The sequence below is a fragment of the Geotrypetes seraphini genome, chromosome 5 (assembly GCF_902459505.1).
Source record: "Geotrypetes seraphini chromosome 5, aGeoSer1.1, whole genome shotgun sequence".
NCBI classification, from domain to species: Eukaryota; Metazoa; Chordata; class Amphibia; order Gymnophiona; family Dermophiidae; genus Geotrypetes; species Geotrypetes seraphini.
In genome coordinates, this window is record NC_047088.1 from 94,584,454 (window position 1) to 94,600,092 (window position 15,639).

Consider the following 15,639-nt stretch of genomic DNA (forward strand, 5'->3'; position numbering starts at 1 on the left):
ATAGGTTTGCCTGCTAAAAACAGGTTTAGTTTTAAAAGAAGCTGGGAGAGAGCCTGCAGCACTGTTTGTGTTCTGTAGGGGTTTAAAGTGAGCTCTGCTGTATTTCTGTGAATATTAAAAAAAAAAAAAAAAAACAGCATCTGAATGGTAATGCTTGAGTGTGCACACAATCTCTAAAAGGGGTTGGATGCTAGTCTGGGTAAACAATTTAATTTTATTTGCTTTTCTGGGGAATAGAGACACCTTAGTTCCTGCTGGAGGAGGACACATTTGAGTTATATTGTAAAGGGAGGTAGGATTCCTCCTTTTACTTTATTAAAGTTAGGCAGTATGGACAATTTTCCCCATGATGTCCCTGAAGTCGTGCTCAAGCTGGTGGAGAGTTCTTGATAGAGGCTGTTCTGCTGACAGTGTGAAGCCCTTATTCCAGTGCTCCTGAGCTCCATTACAAGAAAGCAGTAAGCAAGAAAAGGTTTCTCTTTATTATTTATTTTAGTGTGCACACTACATTTAAAAAAAGAAAAAAAATATATATGTATATATAAAAGGCATTGGGGATATTATTACTTACCTGAGATCCAGAGGACCTCCCAGTTGTTGAGATTCCTATGGGAATAAAAAGTAAAATAAATTATACTGACGTCAAGCAACTTAGCTTTAAAGTTAAACAAAGGTTGAACAAAAGCTGAGCAAAAGGCAAGAGTACTTATCTGAGCCACTGTACTTGTGGGATGGCAGGTTGCACTAATTGAGCCTGAAAGTAAATAATGCATGCACATGTTAAGTATTTATGGGATTGAATTTTAGAGAAAATTTTAATGTCTTGATTTAATTTATTATTTTTTTGGAAGTCTAAGGGCTCCTTTTACGAAGGCGCGTTAGGGCCTTAACGCGCAGAATAGCACGCGCTAAAATGCCGCACGCGCTAGCCGCTACCACCACCTCTTGAGCAGGCGGTAGTTTTTTGGCTAGCGCACGCTAATCCGGTGCATGCGTTAAAAACGCTAGCGCACCTTCGTAAAAGGAGCCCTAGGTTTATTTAAGCAGTTTGCAAATGACATAAGATGTTGCAAACATGTCGTGAATATTATAAAGCTATACAGTATAATGCCAAAGATAATTGAATATAACATACCAATAAAGTAAAAACAGACAAACTCTGTAATTACATTACATTAGTGATTTCTATGCCGCCATTACCTTGCGGTTCAAGGTGGATTACATAAGGAGTTATTTGGACATTTAGGAATACATAAGAAGTTATCTGGACAGTTCCCATGGTATTATCTTAACTCAACCCTTCCCCCTCCTCCTAGATAAATTCTCCCCCAAAACTCCACTTAAATAATCTCTTCCTCCCCAAAACACCAACCAAGTATTCAGATCCCTGAAATGTTACGTAATCTTATTTTTACTCTAACTGTAATCTATTTGTTATATCACACAGTAACGTACAGTCAATTTAATATCCAATTTGCAAGTTCTTCCAGAATTAATCCAGGTACCTCTCCTCCCTTGTAACCAAAAAAAAAACAAAAATCCCCAAAACTGTTGTAACTTCACTGGAAATGTCAAGTTAGCTCTTTTGTAATCCGCCTTGAACTGCAAGGTATAGGCGGAATAGAAGTCCCTAATGTAATGTAATGTAATGTATTATGGAGTGGAGCGGGTTGCTATTGGGGACTGATGATTCTTGCTGTGTTAGTTTGTCTTTAAGGATTTCTTGAATAGCAGGGTTTTTATTTCTTTTCTGAAGGTTTTGTAGTCTGGGGTCGTGATCAGTAAATTGGAGAATTGGTAGTCTAGTTTTGCTGCTTGGGTAATAACTAACTAACCCCCTCTTTTATGAACGCATAGTGTGGGTTTTAGCGCTGGCAGCAGTGGTAACTGCTCCGACACTCATAATAATTTTACTGTGTAAATTTAAATTTTATCGTCTTTTTAGCTAATATGCTGTATTCTTTTTTTAGTTAACATGCTGTATTCTGATTTTAATATTTTGGACTTCGCTGATTATCCAGTTTTTATTCTTTTGTGTAAACTGCCTAGAATTCTTTTTATTGTGGCGGTATACAAAAATAAAGTTGTTATGTTATGTAAGAATTCTATGAGCGTCGGAGCAGTTACCACTGCTGCCAGCACTAAAACCCACGCTATGCGTTCATAAAGAGAGGGTAAATCATGAATTTCAGTTAAACTAAATAGGGTAGCTAATATAATGATATTTAATACATATCTAAGTATTTAAATAAATTTTCGGTGAGCCCCATTTCAGTTTAAATTTGTGGTACCTATTGGCTTTTTTCTCTAAATAAGCCTCAAATCTGTATGTTAAACATATGAGATTCCACCAAGTAAAATGAGCTCAAAACAATTTTCAAAGCTAGGGATATTAAGATATCTAATATGAGACAATCATCAGAACTTAGCATAGAGGTGAACAATAAAGATTTCAATAATATAATCTGGTAAGGAATCGAGGAACAAATGGTATCCCAAACCAAAGTCCAAAATGATTGTACAGGAGGACAATGAAAAAGATGTTTGAGGTTTCCAATAGCAGTGGTGCAGGTCCAACACAATTTAGAAAATGAGGAATTAATAGTATGTGATTTAATAGGAGTCCATTATGCTCTATGAGTAAGAAAGAACAAGCTCTGCATGCATATGAGATACAGAACTAAAGACACATAATACCAGATAGAATTCCAATCATCATCAGAGATAGAGCATTCAATATCTGCTTCCCAAGCCTCTTTTAAAGATAGAACTTGATTAGGTTGGAAGTTTTTGAGTAACTTATAAAAGGCAAGAAACTGATTAGAGTATGTTCAGAATTTTCCAATTTAATGACAGATTTGTTAATAGCAGATTTCAATTGTAACCATTTATAAAATTGGAAAATCTAATAAATGAAATTTGTAAATCAATGAAGGTGAGCCATGTGTGATCATCGCTACATAATGAAGCAATGTCCCAAATATGCTTATCATGCCAGGAGTTCCATATAACCTATTTTTGTCTATTATGTTGCGGTTACACCATATTGAATAGCAGGACAATTCTAACCAAGGATATTCTAAATTTTTGTCCAACGCTCAAAGAATTTTAAAAGTAGTATGAATTAAAGGGTTATAGGGTAAGTGATGTAAGTGAGATGTACCCATCAGTATAAGGAGAGGTATGGGATTGACAATGGCTGATTCCAATCTCAACCAGTGTGGTATATCAGAACAATCAGTAAGATTGAGCCATTCCGCACCTTGCGTTAAAATAAAGGCCTTATGGCCTAAAAATAGGTCTGGAAAGTTTACACCCCCATGCTCTTTAGTGGCTTTCAATTTTACCAATGATATTCTGGGAGGGTTTTTTTTCCATTAAAGGGTAAGCATTAATTTTTCAGCTGCTTATCAAAGGAAAAAGAGAATAGTATTGGAAACATATTTAGTAGATAGGTTATTTTGGGGATTATCATCATTTTTAGGGTGTCTAGTCTTCCCACCTGAAGAAATGTATGGGAGACCAAGTTGAGAGGATATCCTCTCCCTCTCTGCAACTCCCCTCCCATGGATGCTTCTCTTTTTTCAACTCTCCCCTTCCCCACACTTGCAGGTGCTACTTTCTCTCTTTCTCTCTCTCTCCCTCCTACACCTGTGGGTGCTTCTCTCCCTCTCTCCAACCCCACTCTCTCTCCCTTCCTCCAACCTCCTCATGGGTGCTTCTCTCTGTCTCTCTCTCTTCCTTCAACCCCCCTCAAACTGGTGCTTCTCTCTGTCTCTTCTTCTCCTTCACTCTCCTCAACCCCCAACCCCCTTCCCAATGCATGATTCAGTGGCACTGAATATCTGATAGAACTCCATCACTTTCTGGAAAGTTGCTTAGAAACATGGCGGCAGATAAAGGCCAAATGGCCCATCTAGTCTGCCCATCCACAGTAACCACTAGGCCCTCTTGAATTCAGACACAGTCTCTGTTTCCACCACCTCTTCCGGGAGACTGCCTCAATCTGCTTTCATATGGGGGCTGCTTTGCATGGAAATCACCTTGATCTCAAAAGAGAGGGCAACCTGAGGGCTTGAGTTGTAATTTTGAAACTCCTTAACTTTGCATTCTGTCTCTCCAGCCACAGCTCAGCCTGAAACTGAGTGCCTCTCTCCTGTCTCCCACCTGCCTCTTCTGCCAAAAATGTAATCTTCGGGCTGACCAGCAGCATCAGCGAGGTGAGCCAGCTGTCGTCAGCCTGCCCCGGAAGCCTTCATTCTGCAGTAACTTCCTTTCCCCACACAGACGGGACAGCTACAGAATGAAGCCTTAAGAGGCAGGCTGATGGCAGCAGATCCTGCCAGTTGGCCTGAAGAGTAGATATTAGGCAGAGGAGTATGTGGGGGACAGGGAAGAGGAAACCCCATACAAACTCCTCAAATTTAGAAAGACGTCTGGACACCCGGATAGTCCTCTAAAAAGAGGACATGTCCAGTTAAATCTGGGCATCTGATAACCCTATGAATTGGGCCAAAAGGAGCAGCTGCTGAGCAGGCAAGATGGGGAGAGCCTGGAAAGACCTTCCATGGTGGGAAAAGAAGAGAGCTTATGCTGGCACTTCATTTTTGCAGGTTCAACAGAGCTGCTTGCTGCCTTGTGTTGATCCAGTTTAACTCAGACACCAAGCCTGATTTTTCAGACACCATGTCAACCTAGTACATGGGGTTTGTTGAGCCATGCGCTTTCGATGTTTTCACACCATATAAGCATTGATCTGCCTTTGAAAATGAGGCCCTTAGGGTAACCTTAGAGCCTCCAACCTGAGATCACAACTGAGAACAAAAATAGAAGCTCCCCCATCAGCACCTTACTTTCACAGGCTTCTCATGTTCAGAGGCATTAAACAGCACCTGTGATAACAAAAGGTCTCTGACCAGCAGTAGATTGCACTTTCCCACACGGGATTAATCACAGGTATGAGAAGACATGGACAGGCTGAATATATGCTGTTTTCTGTACCACTCCTGTTATGTTAATAACTAAGGACCTGTTTCTTCATAATTCTGGTACATTAGCATAATACTACTCACAAGACCAGTTTGTATTGCTTTTTCCCCAAACAAGGATTACCTAGCCTGGCATTAAGCCTTATAATACACTTCCCCCCTCTGTATTCGCGGTGGTTAGGGGCAGAGCCGGCCCGTGAATATTAGAAAACCGCAAATAATATTCGGACCGGTTCTGCCCCTAATCCCCACTTCCCCCGCTCACAGAAAATGGCTGCCTTGAGCTCCCGTAGTCTCTCGAGCCATTTCCTGTGAGCGATCTGCAGGGGGCAGGAGCGTGGGAAGATCGCTCCTGCCCCGAAAACCTGCTAGACTACCAGGTAAGGCTTAAGGGGGGGGGGCTTACAGGGCTTAAAATAGCCAGAAAAAAGAATAAGGAATTTTAGGTTTAAAATCACGAATATGTGAATTCGTAGATACGGAAACCGCGAATAGGGAGAGGAAAGAGTATGCCCTCCCCCACTACTTAAATATGTATATGAGGTCTATGTGAAGCATTACTCCATATGTTGAATTCCAGTTACAGGGAAGCTATGGAAGAAACTAAGATTCTTCTAAGACCGGATATGGCTAAAATAAAGGGTATTATGCTCTCAAAATTCTCCTGTGAGAACTGGGAAAAGATCTGGAGCTTCCAGGCCCATCCAGATGACCTCCTCATTGCTACTTACCCTAAAGCAGGTAATTTCTTCATAGATCTAAGATACCAGTAATACAGAAACATCTCACTTGTACCTATCCCAAAAGGAGTAATTCATTTATATTCCAGCTACCTGCTCATATGCAGGTAGATTGTTTCTTGGCTTTTTTACTAACATCCTAATGTAACACTTTAGAATAGTTTCTTTTGGGTTTTGGCTGAGGCCGAACACCTCTAACATAATGCTCTGCTTTTTCACACTACCTTGTGCTTCAAAATAAATTATTAAAACAGATAACATGTCAAAATACCTATAATAAAGAGGAATCTACTTATTACAAACTAGGTTACTCTCTATATACCTCTAAACACCTGCAATACAGAAATCTTGCTTATCCATACCTGTTGTATGTCAAATCAGATAACAAGTTTGTGCTTTGGATATTACTAACTGAACACTCAGTAGAATATTTATTTATTAATTGATATGTATTAACTGACTTTATAAAGAGAGTCACTTAAGGCTGTGTACAGCAGAAATAGCTTCTTATAAAACTTACAATTTTGTTCACAGTATAACAATATTAAAATGACCAAATATAAGCGAAAATGGCTAATAGAAACCATGTAATAGGACTAATATCATACACTATTATTAGAAATACTGTATAAACATGTGGAGGTAAATTTTAGATAGAATGTAGAGAGGGGAATTCACACATCCAACTCAGAACATGGGGAATTCCCATACTATTTTACAAGAGACTCTGACAAAATACAGCCTTTTGTAAAATATGTGCAGAACTTACAACTCCTTCCCCCCCCCCTCCCCAAGATGTGGGAGTTGCTTTCTAAAATTGATGCTCCCTCTGCAGAGGGCCTAGATCTTAGCATCATAGGTCCCCCAATAGGCAGTACCCACCTGATATTACCTCATTCCCTTCCCTTACAGTCTCCCCAAACAACCTCCTTCCCCCCCCCCATCAAACCCCATCACAAAGCAACAGAACTGCAGGATTTACAGGGTAAGCAAAAGATACTGTGGATTCATTTGTACAGAAGAAATGGACAATCTCTTTACATGACATAGTTAAAAGGTAAAGTGAAAGAGGCTATTAGAGCCCCCAAAAAAATCCTTTAAAGAATGGAAAAAGGATCCAAATGAAGAAAATAAGAAGAGACACAAATCTGGCAAGTTAGATGCAAAGCATTGAGAAAGAATAAAACGAGAAACTTGGAAAAGAGGCAAAAACTCCTAACAATTTTTTTAGGTATATCAGAATCAGAAAACCTGTGAGGGAATCCGTGGGACTGTTGGATGATCAAGAAACAAAAGGGGCGCTCAGGGAGGATAAGGCCATAGCGGAGAGACTGAATGAATTCTTTGCTTCAGTCTTTACGGAAGAAGATGTAAGAGATCTACCTGAACCAGAAATGGGTTTCAAGGGTGATGATGCAGAGGAACTGAAAGAAATCTTGGTGAATCTAGAAGATGTACTAAGCCAAATCGACAAGTTAAAAAGTGATAAATCACCTGGACCGGATAGTATACATTCCAAGGTACTAAAAGAACTCAAACATGAAATTGCTGACCTGTTAGTGATCTGTAACCTATCGCTAAAATCTAAAACCTGAAGATTGGAGGGTAGCCAATATTACACCAATTTTTAAAAAGAGTTCCAGGGGAGATCTGGGAAATTACAGACCAGTAAGTCTGACTTCAGGGCTGGGCAAAATGGTGGAAACAATTATAAAAAATAAAATTGTGGAACACGTAGACAAACATGATTTAATGAGACAGAATGGGTTCAGCTGAGGGAGATCATGCCTCACCAATTTGCTTGACTTCTTTGAAGGTGTGAATAACCATGTGGATAGAGGTGAGCCAGTTGATGCAGTGTATCTAGATTTTCAGAAAGCTTTCAATAAAGTTCCTCATGAGAGGCTCCTGAGAAAATTAAAGAGTCATGGGATAGATGGCAAAGTTCAGTTGTGGATTAGGAATTGGTTATCGGATAGAAAACAGAGGGTAGGGCTAAATGGTCATTTTTCTCAATGGAGGAGAATAAACAGTGGAGTGCTGCAAGAGTCTCTGTACTGGGACTGGTTCTATTTAACTTATTTATAAATTATCTGGAAATTGGAACAACACTAAATTTGCAAATGACACTAAACTGTTCAAAGTTGTTGAAATTCATGCAGATTGTGAAAAATTGCAAGCAGACCTTAGGAAATTGGAAGGCTGAGTGTCCAAGTGACAGATGAAATTTAATGTGGACAAATGCAAAGTGATGAACATTGGGACGAATAACTTGAATCACAGTTACCAGATGCTAGGGTCCACCCTGGGGGTTAGCGCCCAAGAAAAGGGTCTGGGTGTCATCATAAACAATACAATGAAACCTTCTGCCAAATGTGTGGCGGCAGCCAAAAAAGCAATTAGGATGCTAGGAATTATTGCCAAACTAAGGGCTCCTTTTACAAAAGTACATTAGGGCCTTAATGCACAAAATAACGTGCGCTAAAATGCTGCACGCACTAGCTGTTACCACCTCCTCTTGAGCAGGCGGTAGTTTTTTGGATAGCGTGCACTATAGCGTGCGCTAAAAATGCTAGCACGCCTTTGTAAAAGGAGCCCTAAGAATGTTATAATGCCCTTGTATCGCTCTATGGTGCAACCTCATCTGGAGTATTGCATTCAATTCTGGTCTTCTTATCTCAAGAAAGATATAGTGGCACTATAAAATGTTCAAAGAATTGTGACTAAGATGATAAAGGGGATGGAACACCTCTCGTATGAGGAAAGACTAAAAAGGTTAGGGCTCTTCAGCTTGGAAAAGAGACAGCTGAGGGGAGATATGATTGAAGTGTACAAAATCCTGAGTGGAATAGAATGGGTACAAGTGGATCAATTTTTCACTCCATCAAAAATTACAAAGACTAGGGGACACTTGATGAAGTTACAGGAAAATACTTTTAAAACCAATAGGAGGAAATATTTTTTTCACTCAGAGAATAGTTAAGCTCTGGAACGCATTGCCAGAGGTTGTGGTAAGAGCAGATAGCGTAGCTGGTTTTAAAAAAGATTTGGATAATTTCCTGGAGGGAAAGTCCATAGTCTGTTATTGAGAAAGATATGGGGGAAGGCACTGCTTGCCCTGGATCGATAGCATGGCATATTGCTACTCCTTGGATTTTGGCTAGGTACTAGGGACCTGGATTAGCCACTGTGAGAATGAGCTACTGGGCTAGACAAACCATTTGGTCTGACCCATTAAGGCATTAGGGGCAGAAGTAGAGAAAATGAAAACATTCATGATACATCTATAGAAGGGGATGTACTATTAATAGTTGATTTCAGTATGCTGCATGTTGATTGGGGAATTCCTGTCCTATAAGCTTGACTAAAATAAGAGTAAATAAGCTCAGATATTTTAGCTCTATATGGGTGACACCCTGACCGTGTTTCATAGCTGGGATATAAAGGGATATAACCCGTTGCTTCACTAAACTAGACAAAAGTTTCCCCACTGTATTACAATGTTTATGGAGGTTGTATTTACGAAAAATAAGCATTCTTTGGGTTTTCTCATGTAATAGCATTTGCAAGGCTACTTTTGTGGAATGCCAGTTATCAAAATCTCTTGGCAGTTGTGAGCAAACATATTGTGTCCTAGCTCCTTTTCCAGCTGCCATATACTTTGAGACAAGCATTTATTACACACACTCACAAAGACTATGACATCTCCCCATAGAACTACCTTAGCAGTCTGCCAATACAGCAAAGCATCTGTAGCGTGTGTGGTATTGAGCAGCTATAGTCGTCCCACTTCTTTTGAAGCTAAGTTTTAAAGTCAGGACTATTATTTAAGTAAGTGGGGAAGCACCAAAGGCGTTGAGGCAAGCACTGGGGGGTCCCAGAGCTACATCTATCAAAATGAGAGCATGATCTGAGACCCCTTCTGTCCCAATAGAGGTTGAAACAACATCTGAAATTCTATGTTCACTAAGAAAAATGTAATTAATTCTGGAGTAGGTGCCATGGGCCTGGGAAATATGAGTGTAATCCCTCTTGTCCATAAGGAGAACCCGCCAGGGGCCCAACAATATTAGGGTGTCACAAAAGACATGAAAAAAGGAAGAAACCCTGTGTGCATTACTCTGGGGTACACCAGTTCTGTCCCACTGTAGGTCCATAACCATGTTGAAGTCACCTGCCACAAAAATAGTGTGATCAACGTAAGGGAGACACATCTGCACTACTTTATCATAAAACTCTGTAAAAGTATTAGGACCATAGAGATTCAAAAGGAAATAAGTGGTGCCCTGAATTTGGAGTTTAAAGAAAAGAATCCTGCCCTTTTCATCTCTGTCCAATAGTTCCGCTCTCCCTTGAAGAGATTTACTCAGTAGAATGGCCACCCCATCTCTATGATGAGAGGGGGAGGAACTAAAAATCTCTCCTACCCAACCCTGCTTTAATTTCTGATGTTCTTTTTTTTTTTTTTTTCAAATTTTGTTTATTGAAAATGGCAAACGGTCCAGACAAGCAATTACAATCAGCAAAGTAACAGACTCAATACAAAAGGAACACAGAGAATGGAGAGAACATCAAAAAACAAGCAGTAATGTGAGTCTGGTTTCCTGGAGGCAAACAATGTCAGCCCGCTTTCTTTGCAATGTGGCTAGAATCTTACTGTGCTTAATAGAAGAGGTTATCCCAGCCATACGTCAGGAGATCAGGCGTAGTGCGCTACCTTTCTGCACTGAAAAAGCAGTAGATGCATCTCAGATGTAACCAGAACATGTGTGCAGAACATAAAAGTCAGTCTGTGGTTCCCAAGCATTAGCAAACCATGGAGCGTACAGCAGCGCCCCTCCCACCTCCCTCCCCCAACTACCCATAATGCACAAAATCTAACAAGTCCATGCCCAAGCAATCAGTAGGAGGACACTGGAGATCACTTGGGATGACTAAGGTAGGGTTACCATATTTAGTGAAGTAAAAATCTGGACGCATGGCCACGCCCCCCAGGACCACCCAGTTCCACCTCTCCAGCCCCGCCCCCAGATGGCATCCGTGCATGCACAGATGCCCCTTCCTGACGTGATTTGTTGGGAAGCTTTTCAAAACCAGGACAAAGTGCCAGGTTATAAAAAGCCGTCCAGATTTCTCTGGACATGTTCTCCTTTTGAGAATTAATATGCATGAGATCTGTTTGCATGCACTGCTTTCAATGCATATTCATTGGAGAAATCCTGAAAGCCCGACTGGATTCCGGCCCTCAAGGACCAGAGTTGCCCATCCCTGCCCTAGACTAAGGGCCCCAAACCCCTCTCTAATTCAAGTGGCAGCAAGCATCAAACTTAAGTATAGGAACACATACACTCATAACAGAGAAAAACAATGAGCAGTGGCAATAACTAAAATCAGGAAGAGCACCAGCATTCATGCTCAGCAAGTCCAAGCTATTAGCCTTCCTCCAACAACAATTTAAGAAGTAAAGGCACATCAGGTATCCTCTGTAGAATGTTTCAAAGTGCAGCGCAAGAAATCCCGTGCAGTTTCCACCAAGTCGAAGGTTTTCTATTCCCATTGTGATGAATTTTAAGTAGCACAGGATACAGAAGCATGAATCGAATCTTAGTCTGCTAAAAATTTTCATATTGGTGTGAACTTCCTAAGCTTATCTCAGAGAGAGGTTGAATAGCCTTGAAAGATCTTAATAGGCACGGTTTCATAAAGCACATCTGTTGTATTTGCTTGATATGCTCGCAATAGGTTCATTTTATGCACATAGTTAAAGATATTGGCAATAACCACACAAGGTCGGGTGATCCTTCCTGCCTGCAGCCAAGGCAGTGGGCCCTCTCAATTTGAAACAGTTCCATGCAATCCTTGATGGGCAACTCCGACATCAGCGAACATTCCCATACTTTAGAGAGCTGCCTGTCAGACATCGTTTCAGGAAATCCCATGAAAAGCAGATTGTTGCATCTCAACCTGTTTTCTAGATCTTCCATCTTATCAGTGTATAAGGTGGCACGGTCCAAAGAATCCACATGCTGGGTCTGCGCCAAAGTCGCTGAGTCCTCCAGGGCGGACACACACTCCTCAAGCACTGTGATCCTCTGTGCAGATTCAGTCAGGAAAGTCTCCAAAGTGCTAAGTTGCCCGGAAAGCTTATTGAGTCTCGGTTTCAAGGCATGAACCACAGCGATGGTGAATTGAACAATGTGCACCCCAGCCAATTGCAGCGTGAGTTGTGCAGCCTCCTCTACAATGGGATCATCATGCAACCTCACTTTCTCCCTATCTTTTGTTTTGAGGCCATTCCAGCTGCTGATTTCATAATAAATCTGTCCATCAAGTTGTGCAATAAAACATCACGAGTCTAGTTGCTGCTGATGGATGAATTATAGTAGAAAATGTTAATAGATGAGGCAGAGAGCCCTGGAGCCAGACAGAGAGCAGCCTGCCTCGCTCAACTCATCACTTGATCCCCCTCTCCCCTTTTATCAAACTGCGCTAGAGGTTTTTAGCGTGGGCAACCAAAGTAAGTGTTCCAATACAGGAATTCTATGAGCGTCAGAGCATTTACCGTGTTAGTTTGTGCTAAAAACCTCTAGCACAGCTTGATAAAAAGGACCCTAAAGTTGGAAAAACTGTGTGAAGTTTTTCCCATGAATCTGATTGTGCTTGATCAGAAAATAATTTTTTAAAAAGTTTTAAAGCCCATCCTGGAGTCCCTCAAATTGATTGATTACATAAAGCACCATTTTTCTTACAATTTGCTATTATTTTTGCTTAATGGACCAAATTTCATAGTATTATATCTATAACTTTTATGTTTGCACACTTAGCAATGATACATTGGTAAAAAAGAAATTTTATGTCAAGTCTGTTTTATTGAAAAAGAACAATAAATCAGTATAAAAATAACACTAGAGTCTTCACTATGCTTATTATAACAAGTGGAGTCGGATTCCTTAGAGCCCCACTAATACAGTGTTACAACTACAAAAGAATCAGAAAACATTTTCCTGTCATCAAATAATGATAAAAAGATATTTTATGCAAAAAAAATCTAGCATTATTTTATTACATGAACCTTGTGGCTCACTGGTAGAGCTATTGCTTCTGCACCCAGAGGTTGTGAAATTAAATTCCAGTACTGCTCCTTATGACCCTGGGCAAGTTACTTAGGGGGTCCTTTTACTAAGGCATGCTAGCCGATTTAGTGCACGCTAAACGCTAATGCGTCCATTATATTCTATGGATGCGTTAGTGTTTAGCGTGCAATAAATCGGCTAGTGCGCCTTAGTAAAAGAGGGGGTTAATTCTCCAGTGCCCACCACTTTGAAATGACAAAGCTACAAAAAAGCAGTATACAAGTCCCTTTTCCCTTTCAATATCTGCACTTTATGGTGGAAAATAACAGAATTCTAACATACTTCACTAATAGCTAAACATGTGCATTTTGGTGTAGTCATCTACCAATGATGTTCTAAGCATTCAATGTCTTCTTGAGATGGTCAGGATATGGCCTGCGATGCTGTTCTATTCCTTGCAAGGCCTCACGCTGCACTCAGTATCTTGTTACAAGGAGTTGAACAGCATCACAGGCTTTATCCTATTTCAAGAAGACATTGAATGCTTGAGTGTTTGGAACGCCATTGGTAGATGACCACACCACAGTGTACGTGTTTAGCTATTAGTAACGTGACCATTTATTTTTTCCCTCAAAACGGGACATCTACTAATTTTCAGTCTCGCCCCCCAATCCTGCCCTAGATCCACCCCTGACCCGCCCAAACTCTGCCCTTGACTCCGCCCCCATAATAATAATACTAATTGTAATGCAATTTCTTCCATCCATTTTTCATATACACACAATATAATCTTATTAATACATAATGGTTGCCACAAAATTAAAAAAACACAAAGCACACTGTACACAGAGAAATTATCATTTATATTTTGGGTTTTTTCAAAGATGTTAAAGCAGATGACTTTAAAATATGCAATGTACCTCAGTAACAAACAGAAAAAAATAGTGCAAAATATAGACAGACAGATATAAATTCTCAAAACTGACACATTTTGATAACTAAATTGAAAATAAAATCATTTTTCCTACCTTTGTTGTCTGGTGATTTCATGAGTCTCTGGTTGCACTTCCTTCTGACTGTGCATCCTTTCTTTTTTTCTGTTTTTCATTCTCTCTCCCTGCCCCTCTTTTCTTTCTTTCTCTCTCCCCTCCCCTTCCCAAGCATAACACACATAACATGGCAGCTGCTGCACAGGAATAACTGACTTGCTCTTTGCCCTTTTTCTCTGGCTCTCCTGGTTGTGTGACATCACCAAAGCGTCACAGAAAATTCCCCTACAGATTGTAGGATGGACAGAGCCATTAAGCTGTGGCAGTAAATAGTGGCTTAAAGATCTGCTATGGATAGGGACTGGCCCTGGCCCTCTTTGGCACTGGCAGTACAAGTGCTCAGAAGCGAGCAGAAGCGCTCCAGGAACTGGCATTGTGAACCATCCTAGACAATTGCAGCTGGCAGCGGACAGAAGTGCAAAAAGGAGCTTGTACGATGATCACTTCCCAAGCTGCCTCTGCTGTAGCAACAGGCCAGGTGCGTGCAGCGACTGCACAAGCCTTCCCCCCTCCCCCCCCCCCCAAAGTTGGAGAGGAAATTCTGGGCCAACCAGGCAGCAATTGGCTGGCCTGGAACTTCCTCTCTGAAATCAGAATTGTTTTTCAACCTTTTTACACCTATGGACTGGTGGAAATAAAATAATTATTTTGTGGACCGGTACCGGCAGTTGAAGAACACTGCTTTAGAAGGCAGAGTTAACACCCCAGTACACATTCCCACTGGGGATATGATACATTAACACTGGCAGATGAAGGCTGTTTAGCCAGTTGATCAAATGACAACTGCAACAATCTTCAGTTACAATTTCTGGGTCAGAATGCTTGGTCCCCAAATTAGTGAAGCACAGGTCTGGATGTGTATACTTGTGGTCATTCCATGGAAGTTATGCCTAGATGACCACAATCAGGAGTCTTGGTTGTTGTAGGGTTCCAAAAGGAGCCAAGTTATGTGACTTGTGGTCCGGGTCAATCACTGCAATGACCCTAGTGCAAAAGAGAAAAGTTCCAGTTCAAACAAATTACATTTTGAGTGCCTCACATCCTGCTCACCACTTTCTCACTGATTTTATTGGATGTGATTGTGAGCTCAGCTAAAGACTAGCAATCTGAAAGAAGCTCTAACCAGGGGGGGAAGGGGAGGGGGGAGCAATGGGTGAGATTTAGTGTGCGTCTGCAGATTGTACTCCCATACTAACGTTCAAATATCTTACAGAAGGCTGACCCTATTTGCTGTCATTTGTGGGTAATTCCAGCCCTCCCAGGAAAAAGTGCAGGCCGACTTCATGCTCCAGCATGGAATGTGCAAGACTCAGGTCCCAGGCCACGTTGCCCACCGTTGCCAGAAGAGGGAAAGAGGTGGGTTTGCAAGAGCAGAGCCAGTATTGGGAAGCGGGGATTTGTACGACTGTCAGTCCCTCCTGTTCTCCCCTCCGCTCTCCTCCCTTCCCCTCCCAGAAGCTCTCAGTACTGTGAGCGCAGCGATTCAATTAGGCAACCTTGGGTCCTTTGATGGGTCGTGCACACCTCTTAGGAAAGAGGAAGTTGTATCATCAGAGGCGGACCGCGACTCAGCTAAAGCCCCAAGGCTGCCTAATTGAATTGCTGCGCTGATGGTACTGAGAGCTTCTGAGAGGGGAAGTTCATTGGGCCCCCTGATCTCCACGGCCATCAGGAAATTTTTGTGGAACGACGGTTGAAGAGCACTGCCGTTGTCCCCACGCACAGTTTCGGGACACCCTTTCTGAAAACAGGACATTTCAGCGTCCCGAAGCTGTGCGTGGGGACAACG

At 41.3% G+C, this 15,639-nt stretch overlaps 1 protein-coding gene across 2 annotated transcripts in view; it reads left to right on the forward strand.

Annotated features, from left to right (window-relative positions):
- The first annotated feature begins 327 nt into the window (after positions 1–327).
- Positions 328–15,639, forward strand: part of LOC117360945 (sulfotransferase 1C1-like) — a 57,672-nt gene continuing 42,360 nt past the window's right edge. For both annotated transcript variants that reach the window (XM_033945618.1, XM_033945619.1), the window contains exons 1-2: positions 328–458; positions 5,569–5,729. In XM_033945618.1, the coding sequence (XP_033801509.1) occupies positions 5,582–5,729 (148 nt within the window). In that variant the 5' untranslated portion in view covers positions 328–458; positions 5,569–5,581. The remainder of the gene's footprint in view (positions 459–5,568; positions 5,730–15,639) is intronic.